At 39.1% G+C, this 23,362-nt stretch overlaps 1 protein-coding gene across 4 annotated transcripts in view; it reads left to right on the top strand.

Moving 5' to 3' along the window:
* The window catches only part of TTK (TTK protein kinase), a 39,126-nt gene extending 16,131 nt beyond the window's left edge, over positions 1-22,995 (top strand). For all 4 annotated transcript variants that reach the window (XM_083431163.1, XM_083431164.1, XM_083431165.1 and 1 more), the window contains exons 4-22: positions 1,537-1,643; positions 1,819-1,962; positions 2,652-2,748; positions 2,838-2,904; positions 2,993-3,090; positions 4,568-4,649; positions 7,133-7,256; positions 7,752-7,924; positions 9,260-9,429; positions 10,576-10,684; positions 11,336-11,428; positions 11,697-11,854; positions 11,947-12,095; positions 13,368-13,492; positions 15,175-15,255; positions 17,969-18,145; positions 19,438-19,528; positions 19,726-19,823; positions 22,355-22,995. In XM_083431163.1, the coding sequence (XP_083287289.1) occupies positions 1,537-1,643; positions 1,819-1,962; positions 2,652-2,748; positions 2,838-2,904; positions 2,993-3,090; positions 4,568-4,649; positions 7,133-7,256; positions 7,752-7,924; positions 9,260-9,429; positions 10,576-10,684; positions 11,336-11,428; positions 11,697-11,854; positions 11,947-12,095; positions 13,368-13,492; positions 15,175-15,255; positions 17,969-18,145; positions 19,438-19,528; positions 19,726-19,823; positions 22,355-22,441 (2,230 nt within the window). In that variant the 3' untranslated portion in view covers positions 22,442-22,995. The remainder of the gene's footprint in view (positions 1-1,536; positions 1,644-1,818; positions 1,963-2,651; positions 2,749-2,837; positions 2,905-2,992; positions 3,091-4,567; positions 4,650-7,132; positions 7,257-7,751; positions 7,925-9,259; positions 9,430-10,575; positions 10,685-11,335; positions 11,429-11,696; positions 11,855-11,946; positions 12,096-13,367; positions 13,493-15,174; positions 15,256-17,968; positions 18,146-19,437; positions 19,529-19,725; positions 19,824-22,354) is intronic.
* Positions 22,996-23,362: the final 367 nt, after the last annotated feature.

The raw sequence follows: 23,362 nt of genomic DNA, 5'->3' as shown, positions 1-23,362 counted from the left end.
TTGTATGGAAGATGATTCTGTTGCTTACAATAGGGAGCTAGTTGGACATTTATTGACCACTGTATGACTCATGATTGCAAGGATTGGGGAGATATTGCTGGAGCTGATATGGCACAGAAAGACATGGGATAGTGTATCAGTGGAAAAGTTAACATTTTAATTAGAAGTACCCAGAGTTCAATGTAGAACAGAAGTTTATTTCCGTCTGGTTTGATTTTGTGACCTATGTCAATATCCAAGAACATAGTTTGTCTCCGCCACTGGCATTTATAACAACCTGGTTAAGTTGAAGTGTCGTGATTTCTTTGTGTCTTTTCTTCTTATGTGCCTTTTTTATATCCCCATTTCCTGAATTTGCAACATTTTATTTTGGTTATACTTACCTGATACCGTCCCTGAAGATTACTGTATACATTTTATACACTCCCAGTGTTTGATATTTGTTTGTAATTGTTATGATACCCAAGTTAAAAGGAAAAAAATCATACGTCAGTTGTTGATATTACATATCGTATTTTTCCGTGTATAAGACAATGTTTTTTGTTTAAGGCAAATACACCATTATTGTAGGATGCCTAGGGTGGTGTGGTGTAGTTGATGTTGACACCGTGCTCCAGCAGTCATATCACCTCCTTGGTGTCTCCGCTTAAGCAGGCGGCCAGGAAGGTGGTTCCTTTTCCCCCTCTCTATTGCTAGCTATTGCCCATGTGCCTCAGCAGCGGTGCTCCACACCCAGGAGCAGGCAGGAAAGCCAAGCACCACCTGATTCCCCCACACCACCAGTAGATTTTTTGGGTGAACAAGCTCAACAACTTCAGGCGATCTCGGGTGTTTAAAGTTTTGATTTCTTAATTTAGGGTTCAAAAAAATAGGGGTTGTCTTACATGAGGGGCCATCTTAGCCATGGAAAAATACGGTAATTGCTTTGATGCTTAGGACTGAATATATGAATATATATCTAATGCCTCTAGAAATGGAGGCACAGTCAGCATTTGTTCAATAGACAATATATGAGGTTCCCATCTTTTGGAATTGCAGTTCTTTGTGCATTGGGAAGATAAAGTAATATTGAAAATTTGATTTTCTTATTGTGAACACTAAATAAAATGTGTCTGGACCACACCTGGAAGGCGGATTCCTTCATGTACTTACGTAGCATTTAAGATATTTTGAGAGGGAGTGGAGCTTGCTAGTGGAAGGCATTTTTCCCTAATACCAGCAGTAAACAGTATAAAAGAAGGACTATGGTATAGGACTACCTCTGTCTAAATTCTGCAAGGAAGAGTGCATCCAGGATAGGATTTTTGACTGGAAAGAGTGAGTACAGATGATTTGCAGGCTACCTCGTTTGCTGTACAGTATGTATTGTGATGCATACTAACCTCTGGTTGAAAACAATTTAATTTTCTTTGAGCTAATTTGTAAGCACTGCAAAATTTAGGTGGCATCACCCTTTCCCAGTAAACAAATATCATTTGCATGCTTGTGTGAGGTGAATGATTGAAACACTTGCTTCAAACCATTGTTTCTTTGCAGCACTGGAGACCCAGAAGAGGCACGCGATCAGTTTCATCTTGCCAGACTAACCTGCAGTAAATTTTCTTTTGTTCATGTGGCTTTTGCACAATTTGAACTCTCTCAAGGTATGTGGATACAGATTTACTCAAAATTTGGCATGGCTAAGCTTTGTTACTGACCACATTTCCTATCCTGGATAATGGTTGTAAAATGCTAATAACTGTTATTTATTTTTTAAAGTCATACCCACACACACCCCATTTTAGCACAAAGTTCATTATTTCGTATTTTTTAAATTAGGAAATCTGAAAAAAGCTAAACAGCTGCTTGAAAAAGCTGCAGAAGTTGGAGCACTTCCAGTAGAAATGTTGGAAATTGCTGTAAGAAACTTAAGTTTACAAAGAAAGCAGCTACTTTCGGTTGAAGACAAAGAGAATTTGACAGGTGAGTCTGAAGCAGACTATAGGGTGAAATTGACTGTTGCACTAAGGTGATCGTATATCAGCACAAGCAGTTCTCCCCTCTTCTGCTACTGCATGCTTAGTGTTCTGCTAGCCCCTCCCCCCCGAGCCGATGGGAGGGGGCTTGGGGGAGGAAAGGAGGAAAAGCCCCTTTGCACTCGTGGAACTTGGTGTGCTGTGTCCTGCAAATTTAGTTGAATCTGGTTTAGTTGATTTAGCTGAATCTGGTCCATTTTGTTGAAATTAAAAGGCTCCTCCTCCCATGAGCCTGGCTTCCCACTTTCCTGCCCTATCTCCATATATCCTGTTTCCTCCCTCCCGTGTGCCATGTTTCTTATCTTTCACACTTGAATCTAAGCGCACATGTACAGAGTCACGCCACCATCAGTCCTTCGCTTTTCCAACCAGTTCAAGATAGAAGGTGGGAGAATATAATCTTTCTATGTGAAGTTTGGAGTCATGATCAATATAACATAGACATTCACTCAAGTGTTGTATTCAATCTAATCCTTGTTGTATTGGGAAAATAAACTCCTTAAAGATCACTACAGTGTGGTTAAAAGGTATATAAAGCCTGCATTGTTCTCCGTGTTGTAAATCAAATACCCAACTTTTGGTATTTAGACAACTAAAATGTTTAATTTTTTCTCTTAATAAATTACATGTTTACAGCTCTAAACTCTCATAATGAAGCTGGAAACTTCCTGAATAGGAAAATAAATGTTGATTCTAATGAGATTTCTGCCAATACTCATAGTTCTTGCCTTGGGTAAGTAAATTCAAATATTGTGTGAAATTATTTTTATTTTATTTCCAAGTGCTGTGGTACAATTAGAACTGTCCAACTCTTTTTTTCAGGGAGAAAAAGTATTCTCCTCAGGAAAGTGAACGCAAACCATTGAAGCAATTAAATAAGTCTAGCAAGGTAGGCCTGTTTAAACGTTTGTGTATTCTTGTACTTGATTTTTTGCAATTGAGTTGAGTTCTACTTCCACTTCCATTTCCATTTTTAGATGCGTCCGTTTGGAAGAGTTCCTTTCAGATTAGTAAGTGATGATGAGGATGACTCTGTGGGGATGGATATTCCATGTGCAGCTAGTATTGCAAAGAGGTACAGTCCCTTTTAAACTCACAAACACTTAAGTATCTGTTGATTGAACAAAGATATAAAGCACAGTCCATTATTCTGGTGCGTGAACTTGTGGCTCACTGCAAAAGGGAATGGAGGCGTAGATGTATCATTATATAGGATGTACACCAGAGATTTCCATTGAGAATAATGGCCAGTATGTACTGATCTATGCACGCCCAACAACCAGCCAAAAGGAAAGATGACGGTTTTATTAAGTCATTTATTAGTCTACTCAAGAAAACAAATAGTCCATATACAGATTTTCAACCGTTATGTTCCCCATAGTAAACATATGAACAACTCTGATTTATGGAATGCTCTCTGCCTAGCACTAGCTGTCATGTGGGGGCTGGGCAAAAGACATTTTTGTTTTCCCAGGATTTTTAGCAGCACTAATTTAATTGTACTCCAGTAGTTATGCAATTTTTATAATTTTAATTGTTTTACTTGGTTTTGAATTGCTTTGTGGCTTTCTTCTTAGTGGCAAGCAATAGATGCGTTTAAGAAGGCTAAAGCTCTGAGTGTCAGCAGTGAAAATTATTCCTCCCAATTCTGAACTGCACAGGTGGGGCATGGATTGTCTTGGTAGAGTTCCTTATCCCCTTCCAAGCTCCAAAGTATGAAATAAGCTGAGCTGGTTAGGATGGGAAGCATTTTTCCCAGCTCACTTTTCTGCAGAGAAGAGTTGGTAGCTCTTGCAGCTACTGCTTAATAGGACTCTACTGCCAACATCAGCTAAAAACCACATATTTGCATCCTCTCTGAAGGGCAGGTGTAAAGTAAGGTTACCAGACATCCTCGTTTCCTGGGGACAGTCCCCGGATTTACAAATCAGTCGCCTGACAAAATCCATTGAAGTTGAAAAGTGTCCCCGGATTCATTGAAAAAATCTGGTAACCATAGTGTAAAGGGGCATCCTGGAGCTGATGGTTAATAGTGGGGTTCCAAGCCCCTTTGTTGACCAACCAATAGCAGCAGCTTTAAATAAAATGTAGAAAATATTTAAAACTGCAAGCAGCTACCTGTAACATGTGGTTGATGCATGGGACAGCTAGTGCTAGTAGCTGAGACTCCACTGTGCCTGTCTCTGTGTGAATTTGAGAGGTTTAGTTCTGAACATTTATTATCTACCGTAAGTTTATGTTTAGCCTGACAGATGCTCTTTCTCCCACATTTCAAATCATTAGAGTTTCACAAGCTTTGCTTTTACATCCCTACTGGGGTCTTCTGATTTGTCGTACGCCATTTGGGTTTGTTCTTAATAATGGCAACATTTACTGCAGGGGATTCTGTAATGCATAAATGCCAGTCTTCTAATTTTAACATGATGCTATGCAATTGTTTTCTGTGTTTATACCTGAGCAGAGTTGGGTATTTGTACTTTCCTGGACAAATGCAGATCAATTTGTGTGGGCTTAGTGTTAACAGACAATTAATGTTTTGTTTAAAAAATTAGGAAAATATCTGACAGCAATTTGAGCCAGTTGCCACTGTGTGAGTCAAAACCTAATGGAAGCGATATACCAGGAGACTTGAAGGTAATTTGAATGTTCTTACTCAAGTTAATGGTCATGGTTGATAAGATTGCAAGTGGGGGATGCAGAAACAGGCTCAGAATGTGTAGACAAAGTAGGAGTTTAGTAGCACCATGATAAAAAAAACAGATTACCTTGGTATTAAATGTGGAAATGCAAAGTAAGCAAACTACTCACTGCTGCTACTGAGGGTGGTTTCCCTCCTTGCCTCATTCAGACATACACTAAGTGCGCAACATACTCTCATTTAACTTGTGTGCGTGACAATCAATCAATCAATATAAAAGAAGGGGCAAAAAGGACTTGGTGTTCCAGGAAAAATGAATTTGGCAATCCCACCTGTCATTGAATCATTTCATCTGCAAACTTCCTTAAGCTTCCACTGCTCACAATCCATGGAACCAAGAGTGCAGGAGCATGCCATGAAAATCACGTTCTTCCTCCTGCCATGGCTTAAACTAGCTGGGGAAAAATTTGCATGTGAGCGGGAGGATATGGGAGTAGGAGCATGCAATCATTCTTTCTCCTTCTGACCTCATTCAAGACTCCATGACCACCTTTCCCATTTTAAAATCCCGGTGAAGTTACAACATGCAATTTGGGAAACTCCTTATTCATTTCTCCCCCCTCTCCCCAAGGGACTAAGCCAGAGTTTCCAAACTTTTCTTATTGGTGACACACTTTTTAGACATGCATTGTTTCACGACACAGTAATTCAAACTTACTAGCAAGCCGGAAGATAAATTAACCCCTTTCCAGCTCCTGGAGGAGCATGGGGAGAGTTTGCATGACACAGCTGCACACTGCTGCTGACACACCAACGTGTCACAACACACAGTTTGGAAAGCTCTGGACTAAGCAATGCATGCTTAAGTGTCATTTGTGCGTTAAGGTAACAATGAAACGAGTCACTTTATGTAGATGTTGCTATTTATGGGCAGTAGTTTGAAAAGTTTGTGGTTTAGAACCTTTCTCTTTGGGCCCTTAGAGGAGGCACTTTTAATATTAATCATAAATTGTTCTTAGCAACACCTTTCAGTTATCGTTTAAAATGTTATTCAAACAAATCAGATTGGGCCTATGGAAATGTTCACAATATGAATGGCTGTTAACAAAAGGAAGTCACAGCTTAATGTTAATACTACTTTTTAAGTGTTCAAAGCACTCCTTTTTTATTACCCTTACAAAATACAAACATTGATAAACTTATCCCCATATTGTAGATGAAAACAGCCAAATTAGCTAGCCTAAATGTCGGCAGGAGCAGGCAGAAAGCAGATCTGGATCTCTGCTTTATTGGCAAGGCTTTCTGACTCTCAATAGTTGGTCAGCAGCAAGTAGAAAAGAGTTCTCTGCCATGGTTAGTGGCATGTCTTGGTATTCCTTGCCTGTTCATCTTTGAACAAGTCTTTGTGAAGCTTTGCTGGACAGTTTAGAGTTGTTAGAATTTCTAACTTATGAGTTGCAGTAGATCCGTAGATTCACTCCCTTAACTATTATTATCTTGCATCTAACTCCTCCCACCTCTCTTGCCACTTTTTTGCACCTTGGACCTATCAACCATGGGGTTCTAGTTTAAAAATAAAGTAGTTCCCACAAGCTTGAAGTTTGCCCACCTGTCTCTTTGTGAGTTCATTACTGAGGTGAGATTTCAATCGAGGATATCCATTCTTAGCGGCTACACTAAACCAAACCTTAAGTGGGTGGCAGCCCATAGAATTGGTGCGCTGATGTTCTAGAACTGATGAGCTGCTTCTCAAAGCAGCTTGTGCCATTTTATGTGACAGGAAAGAAATGAAGCAAGGTTGGGGAAACTGTTCTGAACTGGAGATCATGTTGCCATTCAAATTGGCCAGTTTGCTGACTAAATATCCAGAAGCATCAAACCAAGGCATTTGCACAGATTTACTGACACAAATCTCAAGAGTTCTCCCATATGCAGATATTATCAGTGTCATTTCTCATCTTTCAGTTTTGAAGATAAGGATGCCTTTTGTCAGGATGCAAGCAGCTGAAGATTATAAGACACAAATTTCAGAGTTTGCTCCAATAGAAGATAAAACTGTAAAAGCTGTTTCTAGCATCTGTCTTGTTATTGCAGTCAAGTTATAGTTCACTTCCCAAGAACTTAACAAAGCCACCCAGAGTGGCTGGATATAAATAATAAAACAACAATCTGACGTTTAGAAGACATCTGAAGGCAGATGTCCTGTATTGGGAAAATTTTTAGTGTCTGATGTATTACAATTTTTATATGTGCTGTAAGCCGCGCTGAGTGGCTGGGGAAACCCAACCAGATGAGTGGGGTATAAATAATAAAATAATAATTATTACTATCATCATCATCACCACCATCAAGATTGTGCAGGAGAATAAGCAGGCTAGGATCCTTCAGTTTTAATTCTATATTAAATCATGGAGTCATCTGAGTGTGTGGCTATCTTTTTTCTTGGCTTTGTTATAAAAAACTCTTCTTCTTTTTTAAGCCTTTACCAAGCAGATGGTTAATGGAATTGCAGCCACCAGATGATGAGAACTCAGAAGTAGCTACCAATTCAGCTCCAACCTTAAAGAATAAATATGGTTCTACTTATGCTGTTAAACAAAAAGGTTTGTTTTAACTCTGTGGGATTGGACTGACGTGGGTATCTCAGTAGACTTTTAGCTTTGGCATTTGTGGATTGTTCATTCTGCACTTGATTAAAGTAGCCAGAGCATAGTTGGCTTAGCTGAAAATTAGAAAAGAAAATGAAAAGAGGCTACCTTTTCCCCCTCCAAAGCATGACCCTCTGAATGTAGTTTTTGTTGCTTGCCCTAGAGTCCCATATTTTAGATCCTCTGTCTCCATTGTAACTTGAGGCCACTGCAGAAGTTCAGTTTGCCCAGTGCATCTCCCCTTCCCCTAAGGATGACTATAGCTCCTACCACCCGCTACTCCTTTCTCCCAGCCCACCACATGTATAAATTCAGTAAGGCTTAACAGCACTTTTAGTCTATTCACGGTAACTTTTTTGTGCTCCTTGTGTAGTCCAACCTCTTCCTTTTCTGAATATCTTGCTGTAAACGCCACCATGTTCTTTTGGATAACTGGAACTATTGTTTTAGAAACTGAGGAGCACCACAAGGAGCCAAGTACCATAGAACCAAGCTGCCTAGAAAGACTACAGCACCCCTCTGTTCCTCTTGAAAATGATGAAAAGAAAGAGTTAAGATTAAATTGTCGTGCATCTGCAAATAAGTGGTTTAATCTTGAAGCAATGCACAAAACAAACTTGGAGGTAATTTTATTGACTTATATAAGTGATTTTTTGTTATGTTGTCTTCATTGTCATTAGTACTGAAATGTAAAAAGTCCACCTTGCCTTGTTTGCAGTGATACTTTAGCCACCCCGAAATCCCTTTTTGAGTAGGATAAAAGTTGTATAAAGAAATGTACACTTGTACATTGGAACTTATGCTCCCTTTCTTGTTCCCCTGCACCCCATGAAATCTGTTCCAGGTGGTTGAAAACCCCAGAACAGATTTTGGGAGCACATGGGGAGGAAGGATTTTCATTGCAAAAGTGGAAGGCCTTCCATGAACAACTTCACTGGATACAATCCTTAGTGTAATACTTTAGTGGTATATCATGTTCATTCAGTGTCTCATTGCCAGGCACAAAGAGGCATCTTTGAAATACAAATATAAAATTTGTATTGGTAGTGCAACTAACCAGTAAAGCAGTAGTCTTCAAGACATATGTGATACAGGCCTATAATTTAAATCCCAGTATTCCCATCTCTAGCAAGCTAGAATTGCTTGAATGCACAGGCTTACTATCAAAACCTCCTAAAAGTACTTGGTGCTTGCCTAGTGTTTAGATATGCATGACACATCACATGCAAATGCTAGTACAAACCATAATATTCAATGGATAAGCAGAGCTTTGAATTCCAGAAATGTGTGCAGTTCAAAGATCAAGTGAAATTGCACCTTTGAGGGGCTCCCATCCAAATACTAACCAGGCCTGACCCTACTTAGGTTCCGAGATCAGATGAGATTGGGCGTGTTCAGGGTAGTATGGCCGTAGACAAGGATTTTCATTGCAAGAAAATGGAAAAGCAAAACCATCCCCTCGAAGTTCGAATGGCAAGCAAAACTAATAGAGTACTTACAATTAGCAAGGAGAATGGGGGCAGTGAGAGGAAATTCAACACAAGAAGTAAATAAGGAATGGTCAGTAATTAAGGAATATCTCAAAGGGTACTGCAATAATAAATGCTTTCTGGCAGATACTGAATGAGCCATGCAATAGAAAGTATTTGTTAGATAGTTACATTAACGAAAAACAACTTCACACAACTGTTTAAATAATAGTTTAATTGTAAATTAGTACAATGGGTAGAGTCGGAAGTTTCTTTTCTTTGTTGATTCAAACACTGAATAAACACAGTTAATGTTATTTTGTTGGTATTGCATGTATATTAAGAATCTGTCAGTAAATTTAAAAAAGAAAAAAAGAAATTTCACCTTTGATTTCCACTTAAATTTTATTTAGCAAGCACACACTAGTATGTGGATTTTATATGATATATGCTTACTTGAGAACTGATGACATTTCCTCCATTTTATAGGGAAAAAACTCAAGTGCTGAACAGCCAGCTTTTCAAGTTTCTAAAAGATTTTCACCACCAGAGCCAATTTTTCGAAAACTTTCACCGCCAGGGACTGCATCAAAGATAAACAGCCAGTCACTTGTTGGCCCAGTAGCTAGCAACAACACACTGCGAGATTACATGGCCTGGTAACGTGTGTGTGTGTGTGTGTGTCTGTGTGTTGGTTTATTTTTTCAATTCTATTTTAAATTTTGATGGAATTTGCTTTTGTGCTGTTTAAGCAAGCTAATGGTTATTTGTACTAAATAGAAGTGTGCATCTTCAGTGCTGGGTAAAGCATTTATAGAGTGCCTGAACTTGAAATAACATCCCTCATCAATAATTCTGAATGGTGTAAAAATGAAGCAGTAGTAGTAGTAGTAACAGTAGTTTGATTTATTGTCCACCCTTTACCCTAAATGGCTGTGAGTTGCAACAATTTAAAATGCATTAAAAACAATTTAAAACAAATTCCAATCACAGTGCCGATCTAAACACCCACGAGGGTCTCCACAGAAGGAGTTGGCCTTCCAGATATTTGGGGCCTAAGTCATTTAGGGCCTTAAACATTAACATGAGCTCCTTGAATTGGGCCCATTGGCAACCAATGCAGTTGTTTTAAAATAGGGGTTATATGAGATCTAAAGGGAACCCCAGCTAGTAAACTGGCTGCTGTGTTTTGGATCAGTTGAAGTTTCTGAGTTGTCTTCAAGGGCAGCTGCACACAGCATATTGCAAGAATTCAGTTTGGAAGTTACCAGAGCATGGTGGAGTACAGTGGTTCAGTCATTTCTGCCCGAAAGGGGCTGTAGTTGGCAGACCAGCTGTGTCTGGAAAAGGGACTCCTTGCCAATGAGGCCACCCGAGCCTTGCAGTGACATCTGGAACAGGCCATCTGCCCTTCTCCTGCACTTGAGAACTTGGGACACATGACTCCTTGTTTTTTCCAGCATCAATTTATTGGCCAACATCCAAGCACTCATCTTAACACCTCAACCTCCTCTTCCAAGTCAGGGGAAGAGAAGGATTGAGCTGGGTGTCATCTTTGTATCGATAACCTCTTACTAGAAGTACATGCGCTTCAAATTAAGATTAAATTTAATATTTTTTGGAGATGTTTGGGCAGTTTTTTGGAGATGTTTTTGAGCCAGCTTTAAACATTACATTCAACTTCAAACATTGTGACTTAGATAAAAAATTAAGCTACTGGTTAAATACATGGTTGATTGCGGGGTGGGGGTGGGGAGTGTATTGCTGCTTGTGCAAAGATTGTAATGCTCAAATGCCTTTGACAGTTTCAGTACTCCAGTCGTAACGAATAATTTTCTTCACCTGAGTAAGGACACCACACCATACAACCAGCTTTCCTGTTTGCAAGCTTGTACTCCCTCAACTCCATTCCAAGTGCGTACTGGATTACCGGTAACCTTTCTAACATAAATGACTCTGAAAGCGCATTATGAGATAATGAAGGAAACTGATCCATAGTGGGTGCAACCCATTCTTGCAGACAAGCAAGCAGTTAGAAATTTTTATTGCTTTTATCACTTGTTGTTTGCTGTCCTGAACTCCTTTGAGAGGGATGGTGGGATATAAATTTAAGAAAGAAAGAATGTACATTTAATGTTTCATAACATGGTTGTCTTGTATTAAATATGTAACAAATTTCTGTTTTGTTTCTGGGCTAACAGTTTTGATGCTATGCTCTTTAAGCTGTGCTTGTAATCTGCAACGTGTTGACAATTTTATGTCAGTCCCACAAGAAATACCTGAACATACTAGTAAGCTAAAATATTAAATATTGCTCGGGTTGCAAACGTGATCCGTATAGGATGCACGTTCGCAACCCACAGCAGCGCATCTGCGCACGCACGGGTTGCGATTTAGTGCTTCTGTGCATGCGCGACTGCCAAAACCCAAAAGTAACCCGTTCCGGTACTTCTGGGTTTCAGCAGTCCGTAGTCTGAAAAAACACAACCTGAAGTGTCTAACCCGAGATATGACTGTAAATATCTAACATATGTTGCTTTTGATGTGTATTTTTTTTAAATTCAGATTTCAACTCCTTTACCTAAAAATGATTGCATCAGTATTAAAGGAAAATGGTACACTGTGTTGAAACAAATCGGCAGGGGAGGATCAAGTAAGGTGAGATTTTAAATGCAAGTTTTACTTCATTGATAACTGTTGCTTGGGGAAGGTGGTTTAAAAATAATCACTGACATAACATACCATGTCATTGCTTCCCCTGCCCCCATCTCTCTTAAGCAACACCATTCTTTTTGTATTGTGCTTGTAATAGGTAGCTTCCCCTACAGGGTAAGTTCAAGAAGGTCCCTGACCTTGGTGTAATTAACATTTGGTAATGCACTTAAAAACAAGCAAAACTGGTGGTTTGTATTCCTTTTTTCCCCAGGTGTATCAAGTACTTGATGAAAAGAAGCAGCTTTATGCTATCAAATATGTCAATTTAGAAGAGGCAGAGGAACAAACTTTAGAAAGCTATAAAAATGAGATTGCACACTTAAATAAACTTCAGCAACATTGCGATAAGATTATCCGACTGTATGACTAGTGAGTAAATGTTTTTACAAACCCAGCTTAATTAAAAACACCTCCCAAGTGTCATTTCTCATATATGACTTCATTTTCATAACTTGTTTTAGTGAAATTAGCAAGAAGAGTATCTACATGTTGATGGAATGTGGAAACATTGATCTTAATACTTGGCTTAAAAAGAAAAAAATTAACCCATGGGAGCGGAAGAGCTTTTGGGAAAATATGTTGGAAGCTGTCCATACAATCCACACACATGGTATCTATAAAAGCTTATTTCTATGTATTTGAAGACTTCTACTGAACCTTTCAACACTTGCTGTTCACAGGAATGGCTACCAATGAATTACTAGTCAAATAATGCTTTAGATTTCTATCTTTTTATGCATTCATAAACTGCTTTGAGGGGTTTTCTTTCTACAATCAAGCGGTATATAAATAAATTAAATCTGCCTCTTGGAAATCTAACAGAGAGGGACATATGCTATCTGGCTATTTATTTGCATTGCCTTAACTATTTATACAACTATAATACTTTCTTACTTTTTAAAGCGCCATCTAGTTATCTATATCACTATCACAACAAATAGTCTTGTATGCTGTGAATGAGCCACCGCAAGTGTAAGGCCCATATGCTCCCCATTCTTCACCTTCTGTGCAAGTAGGAGAAATTCAGAAGTTTCCTCATTCACTTTCAATTAACCACAGTTTGCTGTGTCATTCTGGCCTGGAATTGAGGCTAATCTTAACTGCGGCTAGTTTAAACAAGCCAGCTTCAGTAACTGGTTTGAAGTTAGCTTAGGATTGGACATCTGGGTTGGGTTGTGGGGATCTCGATGGGTTGGCACCTCCTGTCCCCGGCCAGGTTGATGTTGAGGGAGCTGATGCCCAAGTCAGGAGCAGACTTAAACACACCAGGAGGAAGTCAACCATGTGTGAACCAGTACTTGTGATTTCTTTCCATACAAACCACAAGCAGAAACCAAGTTTATGCTTGTGGTTGGTTTCCTCCTGAGCACAGCAAAGTCAGGAAGGAGTAATGGGCAGATGTACTTAGCAGCGTATACCAGAATTCATGCAAGTTAACTATTTGTATTACATGAAATTGAACTTTTGTTATGGTTTAATGTTCAGTGCGAACCAGGCTAGTAGCAGCAGTTGAATGGAGCATTTTAATTATAACATTTAATTATATTCTGGGAAAAAGTAGTGTCTTGTTTTGTAAATTAACTGGAACTAGTTCTAATCTTGGAATATGTTTCCACAGGGGTTTTGTTTTGTTTTGTTGTGCAATGATGAAGGTTAGATAAAAACCTGTTCCCTCTGTGAAAGTAAATAGATTTCTTAGAGGAGGGTGAATGTCACAGCCAAATTGCAGTCTCCGAGGTCTGTTATCATAGCTACAAAAGGACCTGGCTTTTCCTCCCATCCTTGTGTGTTGGGCCAAGAAGGTTTGTAGAATGGGTGTGAGAGAACAGAGTAAATGCACATATTTTTAATTTGTACTAACTGAACAAATTTTAATTTGCAGGTATTGTTCATAGTGATCTGAAACCAGCAAACTTTCTGCTAGTGGATGGAATGCTAAAACTAATAGATTTTGGCATTGCAAATCAAATGCAGCCAGATGTGACTAGCATTTTTAAAGATTCACAGGTGAGACTGTTGGGGCATCCTTGTGTTACCCTATTATAAAACAATACGAATGTCTGTTTTCACAATGAGGGGACGTCAGGAATAATGTGAGGAGTTTTGTGGGTCTTGATTTGTGTTTGCCTGTTTTAGGCAGGTTGCGGGTCTAGACATAGTCATGGCGCATGGTTTCCCAGAGTGTGGACTACAGGAGTCACGACTACCCCAGATGAAAGAGAGAAGGGATATTGCACAAAAGTTCATTGGAAGCTGCCTTATACAGAGTCGGCTCTTTGGTCCACCTAGCTCAATATTGTGTACACTGACAACAGCATCTTTTGGGGTTTCAGACCATCTTTTCCAGCCCTACCTGGAGATGCCAGGGATTGAACCTGGAGTCTATTGCATGGAAAGCATGTGTGCTATGGCATGGAGTTGCAGCCTGAATTATGCCCGGTTGCTGCGGAAATGTTGCAAGGTGTAGGTTATATGTTGGGCGTCGGCATCCAACAGAGATGTATAGCAGTCTATACATGCAGGGCATATCCCACTTCAGATGGGTCTGAGAAGAGTATTCATAAAGGGTGAAACAGCATAAAATTTCACAGAGAAATCCTGTTTTGTGGGTTTTTTAGAGTTAGGAAATAGTTAAGCCTAATCCAGTTCACTTAGTATCAATATGTACGTAGCAGACCCAATCTCTTGACAAATTTTAAGAGGTAGGGAGTGGGCCCTATGATTTCCTCCTTCTCTCCTGTCCAATTTAACAACAGTCAATGGATACTTTGGTTCGGACATTAGCTATGGTTCCTATTTTACCAAGGTTCTTAACCATCCTCAAATCCTGGTTATGCACAGAATCTGATTTGCCTTAACCATGGTTAACATCAGTGTGGCTATATTTCTTCGCTTCAGTTAAGGCAACAGGAGGAATTTTCTCTGAAAGGGCAGAGCTGTGGAGAGGAGGTTCACAATCCCACAGGGCACTCTCTTAATTACTGTAGCTCTGTTGCTTGAAACTGACTCACCAAACCTGACAAAATTTGCTGGTGGCTTTATTGGGGTGGAGAATTGGGCATATAGTGTGACAACATCATTTTGAGTACAATATATTTTTTAAAAAGTTAATGTAGACATTGTCTGAATCATTCAGTGTTGGATTAGAATTACTGAGGAATTTTGAAAATTGCCTATATTACTAATTTCTCTGAGATACCGTTGCCTTCAACATTATGTTAAGAGCTTTCTGAAGTTTCCTAGACAAGCTTGTTTTTCCTGTTCTAAAGTTTCTGATGAACTATAGCAGGATTTCAAGAGGATTAATTAAAAAAATGGTTTGTGAGCATTGTTTTTCAGGGCCCTTTTTAGAGCAATCTTTCTAACAAAACATGAGATTCTTTTTTTTTATTATTAAGGATTTTCTTGTTTTACAGAAGTAAGTGCAATGCCTCGGGTTTTTTTGTTTGTTTTTCCCCCCCATGTAACATTTTTACAAATCCATTTCATTTGTTGAGGCATTAGGGGGAGAAGAAAAAAAAGAAAGAAAAAAGAAAGGGGGGTGGAGAGAGGAAAGATGGATGGGGGTGGGGTCGGGTGGCGGTGTTTCTATTATGTTTAATGTATGTAGAGTTTGGTGTCAGCAAAACATGAGATTCTAATTTTAAACTATCAATTAAGTACATGATTATATTTTTAATTGTTACTAGGTTGGCACAGTTAACTACATGCCACCAGAGGTAATTAAAGACATGTCTTCCTGTGGTGAAAATGGAAAACCAAGGTCAAAGGTAAAAAATACCCTGTGGTTGAAGGAGGGAAATGCTTTGGTTTGGATCTTACTTTCTAAATCTCCACAAACCCAGGACAAAATCATTGGGAGTTTTTTTGTATGTGTGTGGGACGGTAGCAGAAATTGAAATAGCATCAAATTAGAATTGATCCTGGGTTTAATAAGAGCTTCATAATGTATTATATCCAGTCCCAGCATAAAGACACTGCAGCTTTATGTACTTCTTGGGTGGCTGGCAATCAGGGGATCCTTGGGGAATGACTGAGATGTGGGGCAAGAGGCTGCAGTAGGATTGAGGGGAGGGGCATCAGATGGAGGCGGCTTACTGCGTGGAGAAGCAAGGACCCTTATACTGGCGCTGGATGCTTCCTAATGAAAATTTGTGAGAGGAAGAGGTCAAATGTGAAACTAGCACCTTAGGCAACCACATGGGAGAGTGAACTTTGGGGAAGGGTTGTCTCTGATTTTAAAAACATAAAGAAAATTGCTTGGTTTCTGTCCAACACTGCAGTAAGGACAGGCAGATACATATTTTGACCCTATACAGCCAGCAAAAATACCGCAGAGGTCAGGAAGACATTCCTACATATCTATATATATGTACATAATTTTTGGTGTGTGTTTCCTTTCCACAGTTTAAACCATGCTCAAGGTGGCTTACAACATAAAAAAACATGACTCCCGCATAACGGAAGTAATAATAAACAATAAATAACAATTTTTGCAAAAATCACAAGATCTAAAATAAAGGTACAAACAGGAACAGCAACAATGCCCCCCAATAAAACCCCCCAAACAACACGCCAGCCCAAGAGTCTGTTCAGCTTTTGTAGCTGGAGTGAGTCAGGGCTCCGCCTCCCAGGCCAGGTGAAAAAAGGCCTGCAAGGCAGGGAGCAGCTCTCCCAGGACTCACAGCCAAGATCCTCTATGGCAGGCATCCCCAAACCCGGCCCTCCAGATATTTTTGGACTACAATTCCTATCATCCCTGACCACTGGTCCTGTTAGCTAGTCATGATGATGTTGGGAGTCATTCTGCAAAGAAACAGTAAAGATGTTCGTACCTTTAAGAGTTGTTTCTGTGAGCTTTGGGCAGATTGGGTACAGCTGGTCATAACTACAAAAGGAGGAAAAGTTGCAGTTTGAACTTTGCCTGCAGTGAGAAAACACCCACAATGTTTGTTGTTTTGTAATCAAACCTTTATTTGATTTGGTTTTACACCGGCCTCGTGGTGTCGTTGTTTCTGTCATCTGCCACCAGAAGAAAGCCCCCCTCTAACAAATGGGAATTGTAGTCCAGTAACATCTGGAGGGCCGAGTTTGGGGATGCCTGCTCTATGGCCGCCTCAGCAGCCTTCCTTCAAGCACAACCAAACCTTATTTCTTAGGCCTTTAATGTTGTGGCATTTGCCCGTTCTTTTGGAAATACCTGTACAGGGGGAGAGAAAGAGTTAATAGGTAGACCAATAGAAAAGCCAGAGGCGGAGCCTACCTGTTTATAAAAAGTGCGTAGCCCAAAGTTTAGTTAGTTGTTAGTTGGTTGGTTGGGAAGAAGCAGTTGGCAGACAGATGGAAATAGACAGTTTGTACAGTTCTTGTGTGAGGGGAGGTAGAAGAGTTAGAGACAGGATAAAATAAGACTAAGGGGGTAAAAGGTAACAGTGTTTTGAATGCATTTAAAGTTTATTTGTGTCTGCAATAAACTACACTCTTCATTGTTAACTTGAGAATAGTCGGTGAGACGACCGGCACAAATGTTTACACTACTTTTAAAACGATTAAACTCACTGGTCTGTCTTGAAGTTAATTTTTTAAAAACCTTGCGTAACGGTGATGTTAGCCAACAGAAGAGCAAAAAACACTGCAAGGTTTTTACAGGCATTTTCTAAGTAATTTGTTAAGCAGCCCCATAAAGTATTATCATTCCCATCACGTAGATAGGGGGTATGAGGTGGGGAGCAATTTATTTTACTCTTTTGCAAAATTGTTTCAGCCAAAGACTTGTGGGCTTAAGTGAACAGAGTAAAATTGCCCTACATTAAGTTGCCTATGTTCATTTTCTTCTATAAGCTGAATCCTGTGCCAGCATGTTAAATATACACAAAACTGAGGCTCCCTTTGTCTATATTCCTCCTCTTCTTCTGAAACTCACCTACTCCTGTTGAGTTAAAAAGCAGACATTCCAGTGTAACAGGTTTATGTTTCAGTCAGTGCGAGGTAGTATGAGAGAATCTTTATCTTTTTATTCCACTTTCTGTTGATCCCTTACCAGGGCATCAGTTTCTTAAAAATTTTTTATGAGCAATATTATTCATCGTTTTAAATGGTCTGCCTTTGAAGCAATGTTTCCATTCTTTTAGATTACAAAACTGATAATGTAGATTTCTCTCTGTGGTTTTAACTGTGTGCAAATTACTTTTCCTGACAATTAACATCCTCCTTTCGGCAATATGCATCGACGCAAAGGTGTGTCATTGATCAGATTTTGAAATATAGACGCTCTCCTTTATTGCTTAGTTGTTATGCTGTTGCACCAGGTTTTATAATTGATTGCTTATTCAGTTGCACCACGAATGTTAATGTAATGGCAATAGCAATAGCTTCAAAGTCATTGTGTTAATTGTGTGAGGAGCATCTATCTATCTATCTATCTATCTATCTATCTATCTATCTATCATCCATCCATCCATCTATCCTTGCCTTTGTTTTTAGATCAGTCCAAAAAATGATGTTTGGTCATTGGGCTGCATTTTATACTGTATGACCTATGGAAGAACTCCATTTCAGCACATAACAAATCAGATTGCAAAACTTCATGCCATAATTGATCATAGTCATGAAATAGCATTCCCCGATATTGCAGAAAAAGACCTCCAGGATGTCTTAAAGGTACCCACCTGTGTAAATTTGTACAATATAATTTTGTGTAGCATTCTTAATGTATATATCAAACAGTTCCTGACTTTATTATTTGTGGTTGGGGCGGGGGGGGGGCAGGGAACTACATCTGGGCTTGGATCCTGAGAACCATGAAAAGGAAGCTCACAAAGGGGGACTTTCTTCGTTCTCCTCCTCCCTAACGTTTTCTCCCCGTGCCCCAGGGAAAGTTGAAAGGTCCCTCTGAACAGCTTGCAGTGGGGCACAGGCAGGCTGCTGAGGGAAGGAAGAAATTGCTCAAAATCTGGTAGAAGGACCTCCTCCTTGAGGAGAGGGTTTTTTGGGGGTGGGATGGGGTGGAGCTGTATTGCAGAGGACAGAGACAGGAAAGAGTCTACATTCCTCAAGTGTCTTTTGGCATATTATTCTTGGGAGTCAAGCTCTGTGCACTTTTGTATGTGATTCTGTTTCTCTCCAATGCCTAGGCAAGTTTAAGAGCACCGTGTATTTTTTTAAAAAAATTACCATGTAGTATATGTTATGTGTTTGATTATACCTGAAGAACATACAGCATACAAGTGTTTATGTGAAAAGTTATTTCTCTTGGCTCCTTTTAGAGAACTAGCCTATTGGAAAGAAGGTAGCATTCTGCTTAATCTTAGTTTGTTATCATCCATTATCATTATGATTGTTCTAACATGGCTAGTTTGTTTACGGAGTTGAGATAACTTTCATTCATTTAGTGTATCATTTGGACCTACTGTTTATTTATTCCTGTGATGTAGAACAGTAGTTCCCCCAACTTTCCCTCCCATGGACCACTTGGAAATTTATAAGGGTCTTGGCAGATCACTTAATGGGTTTGTTTGTTTTTTATCTGCCTGTTGTAGCGATCATAATGCTTTGTGGTAGATGCGGTATGATTCTTAATTTTATTGCTTCTCTTAATATGTTTATTGTATTACAATTTTTAAATTATGTAAATTGTAATACAATAAGCATATTAGAGAAGCAGTAAAATTTAAATTGTAAGTGTTCTTTACAGATACTGCTGGGACCGCCTGAATAAGCTGGCGGGCCATGGGTCACTTTTGGGGAAACGACATAGAATATTTACAAAATCCATTCCATTGTGAAACAGCAGGCTGAATCTGATGCTACAAGGCATAAACTAGATTAATGGAGTGCACTTTCAGTTCACTAGGGATACCTTTCCTATATAAAATGTGGAAAACAATGTTGAGCTATAATATTCTTTAGAAAACTGAGTTTTATTGATTCCGTCTTGTAACTTCTCCCCTCAGCGCTGTTTGGTAAGGAATCCCAAGCAAAGAATATCTGTCTCTGAATTGCTGGTTCATCCTTATGTACATATTCAAACCAATTCACAAACAGGTAACTTTATCTGTTACTGAATTTCACTTTATTTTACCAGAGTTTTATATAAAGGTGTTCATTCTGTTGTTTAATACTCTGACAGAGTAAACAATATACCTGCTAACCTAAGTATATCACCAAGTGCTCTGGTATCTGAATTTTCATACAGCTTAGCTGGACATTTTAAGCATAACCAGATTTTAACATTTTTCTAGGGGATTCAATCACAAAAGGGACAACAGAGGAAATAAAGCGCATCCTTGGTCATCTTGTTGGCCTGAACTCTCCTAACTCCATTTCTAGAGCTACTAGAGTAAGTAAATGAATTTCTGGCAGTGGTATTGTTACTAAGAACGTGATATTTAAAGCATACTTAAAGCAGAAAGAGAATGTAGAACTGATACAGTTCCTATTTTTATTTATTTATACCAAATAAAGAAGATACAAAGATACAAAACAAGACACATAAAATGTCCACTTGGGACAGGAAGGCGTGTGTGACAAAAGTGTAGTGAGGAATGTCGTGTGAGATGGACAGGAGAGGGTGCAAAAATAGTGGATTTGAGAAGCAGCGGATCTTAATAGCCAGTGGTGAATGGTCTGGTGTATAAAGATGGGAAAGGCTTTCACCCTAACAGGGAGTGGCATGGTATAAAACGGCAAAGAATATAAGCTCGTAATCTTCAAAGCAATGTGTTATGGCAAGTAAACAAATCCTACCAGCCGCACTTCATAATAGTAATATAAGGGAAATGCTCTCACTTAAAAGAAAGATTTGGCTGGCATGCAGGAGGCATTCATAAACGAGAGCGGTAGCTCCTCCTACCCACCTGCTGAAGCTCAATCTGTCACTCATTCATAGGAATTATTGGGTGGTTTCTAGTGCTAGGCCTACTCAGAGTAAACCCATTAAAATTAATTATTTGACTATCGTAGGTCCATTAATTTCATTGGGTCTAGTCTAAAAAGAAGCTAGTTGAGTATAGCCTATTGTATTTAAACTATATGACGTTTCCAGCAGAAACTTCCCTCAAGGCATTTTATTTAAACGATTACTCATCTTGTGATGAAAACTGAGGGACACAGTGAATTAAGGGATTAAGGGAGTAAGTTAACCACAGTCAAGGAAAAATCCCTGTGGGATAACTGTGGAATCAGCTTTTCTTCATTTTATCCTTCATTTTATCCCGTTTTGGGGGTGGGCACTACTTGCAGCAAATCAGGATTATGACTATAGATAGGTATCCTACTTGTCTCTATAAACAAAGCTACATTGTGATGGCTTGAGTAAAACCTTCTTAAATTTACAAGCCCTGAAACTTGGAAATCATCTATAGTGGTACCTTGGGTTACATATGCTTCAGGTTACAGACTCCGCTAACCCAGAAATAGTTCCTTGGATTAAGAGCTTTGCTTCAGGATGAGAACAGAAATCGTGCTCCGGCAGCGCGGCGGCAGCAGGAGGCCCCATTAGCTAAAGTGGTGCTTCAGGTTAAGAGCAGTTTCAGGTTAAGAATGGACCTCTGGAACGAATTAAGTATGTAACCAGATGTACCACTGTAGTTGGAATTCTCTAGGCATGTCTGCATTTTAATAATAATAATAATAAATAAATAAATAAATAAATAATAATAAATAATCTCATTCAGTCACGTTGAGGTTAACTTTAACTGTTAAATGAGGCAAAAATGTGTATTGGGCAAAACGATTGCCATGTACTCTGCATGGCAGTATTCTTCTGTCACAGTGAAAAATCAGTGGTACCTTTTTTTTTTTTTTTTTTTTTTTTGCTTCTGACCATGCTTTGCAGTGCTTCTTGACAACATTTGCATATTCTAGCAATACTTTTTTAGGTGCAATAAAAGCTGGCATGAGCATTCTTTTTAAGCCGAATAGACTTGAATTCCAAGATTAGGTTTTGACAAAAGTGTGCAAGTGAATAATCTACAGTTTTATAATTTTTCATTCAGATGTAGACAAGTCAAAGGGTGCCTGGAGTAGGCAAACATGTGGAGCACTGGGGGAAGGAAGGGTTAGATTCTGTGCACAGAACTCTGTTGCTGGCTCACTTCCCAGAATCAGTATGACACTGGCTAGTGTGAACATTGAACCCCTGCTTATGGAGAGGATTTTTCACTGGATTCTACATGGAAATGACATATTGACAAGAGGTTGTTTATCACAAAAGGATCCCTTTCCCAGGGAGCTTGCAGTCTAAATTTCATCAGTAACTGGGAGAGAGTGGAAGGAATTGGGGCTAGATTTTTTATGGGCAGGGGGAGACAGAATGAGTGTCGGGATCTCTGCTCGGCCAAGCTGATAAAGCCTCATCTTCTCCCCCCGAGTCCTTTGGAATTGCCTCCCGACGTGTTTAACGACCTGAGCCTTTGATGAGGCCTCAGGCATATCCTTCAGCAGAGTTTCCAAAGCAGCAGAAGTGTTGAGATTTATGGCTACATGCTATGCTTTATTTCTAAGCTACGCAGACAGAGAATACATCCTCTCTCTACGAAAGCAGAGAGCAACCGAACAAAGGAAACAGGAAACCACTAACGTCACATCCCGTCTCCTTTCCTGTGAGACTTCCAACAGCCTGGAAGGTCTCTGGAATGTAAACAGAGTCCTGTGACTCCAAGCATGCACAGTGATAAGAACAGAAACTAACAGTGAGATGGGGGGGGGCGCGTTATGTGAGAATTCAGATAACTATGCTTTCAACTGGGGGTGTGGAGAAAAGGGTTAAGTCAAATGCTCCATGCAAAATATGAGCTGTAAATGGGGGTTTGAAAGAAAACACCATAGCATCTGATGATCTGATTTGCTTCTTCTTTTTAAATGTTTCAGGCTTTATACGAGCAGTGCAGCAACGGTGAAGGTTTAGATGTGTCTGCTTTTGCAAACTGTGACAAGAAAACACGGAGCACAAAGTGATACATAAAGTTTAGCTTTAAAAAGTGTTAATGAAGACATGATAAGACTATTTTAGGCAATAGTTGGTCTGTTTAAACCGAACTGCCTTGCCTCTGATAATTGTTTTATGGTCTAAATGTTCTTTGTCATTTGTTTATCCAGTATTTGTATGTTGGTCTTATGGGACAGTCGGCCTTGCTATATAACTTTGACAGATTGGTTCAGCTTGTGGATATTTGGGTACAAAACACAGATGAGACCTTAAAAGTTGAAAATGTGGAAGATATTTTGTTGCATTTCTTTAAATCATGCAAAAAAAGATGACGACTGGGTTAGAACAAACTTTATTTGCAAGCCTCTAGTATTTGCCAGTATTTTTCTTGAAATATTGACTTCTTTCATTTCGTTTACTGGTGATGTGGGACACTATGTAATTTAGCTACTCTTATGCTCTGCTTCTTGTTTTATGCTGTTACATACTGACATGGACATGTTTTGATTTATAAACGACACCAGACATTGTAATAAATAAAAAATGAACTCTGTAAATAATAATAAAAAGATTTATACTGTTATTCCTAGAATGTGATTTTTAAAAAAATAATAATGGAAGAATTCTTCCCAAATTAAATAGCTGTAAGTATTGAAATACTGAGTACCTTTACAAGTTTGGAAAGGTGACCAAAATAATCCTGTATGTGAAATCTTAGGTTGTCTCCAACTCAGCAATGATAGCTCCTTTAACTTTTTCAAGTTCTGTGAATTAGTTCTTCATTAATGTCAAGATGGTAGACATTTCCTCTAACTATAGGCACAATTACGACATTCAGGCAAAGAGAAAGCGTATTAAATCTTCATTATAGCGGAATAATTTAGTCCAGGGATTAACACCTGCTCCAATGCAGTTTCAGGAATAGCAACATTGGATTTTAAATACTGTGG

This window comes from Podarcis tiliguerta (genome assembly GCF_965153285.1).
Source record: "Podarcis tiliguerta genome assembly, chromosome: 3".
Lineage (NCBI taxonomy): Eukaryota > Metazoa > Chordata > Lepidosauria > Squamata > Lacertidae > Podarcis > Podarcis tiliguerta.
The sequence above is the reverse complement of the archived record's forward strand: the minus strand, read 5'-3'. Positions and strand labels throughout refer to the sequence as shown.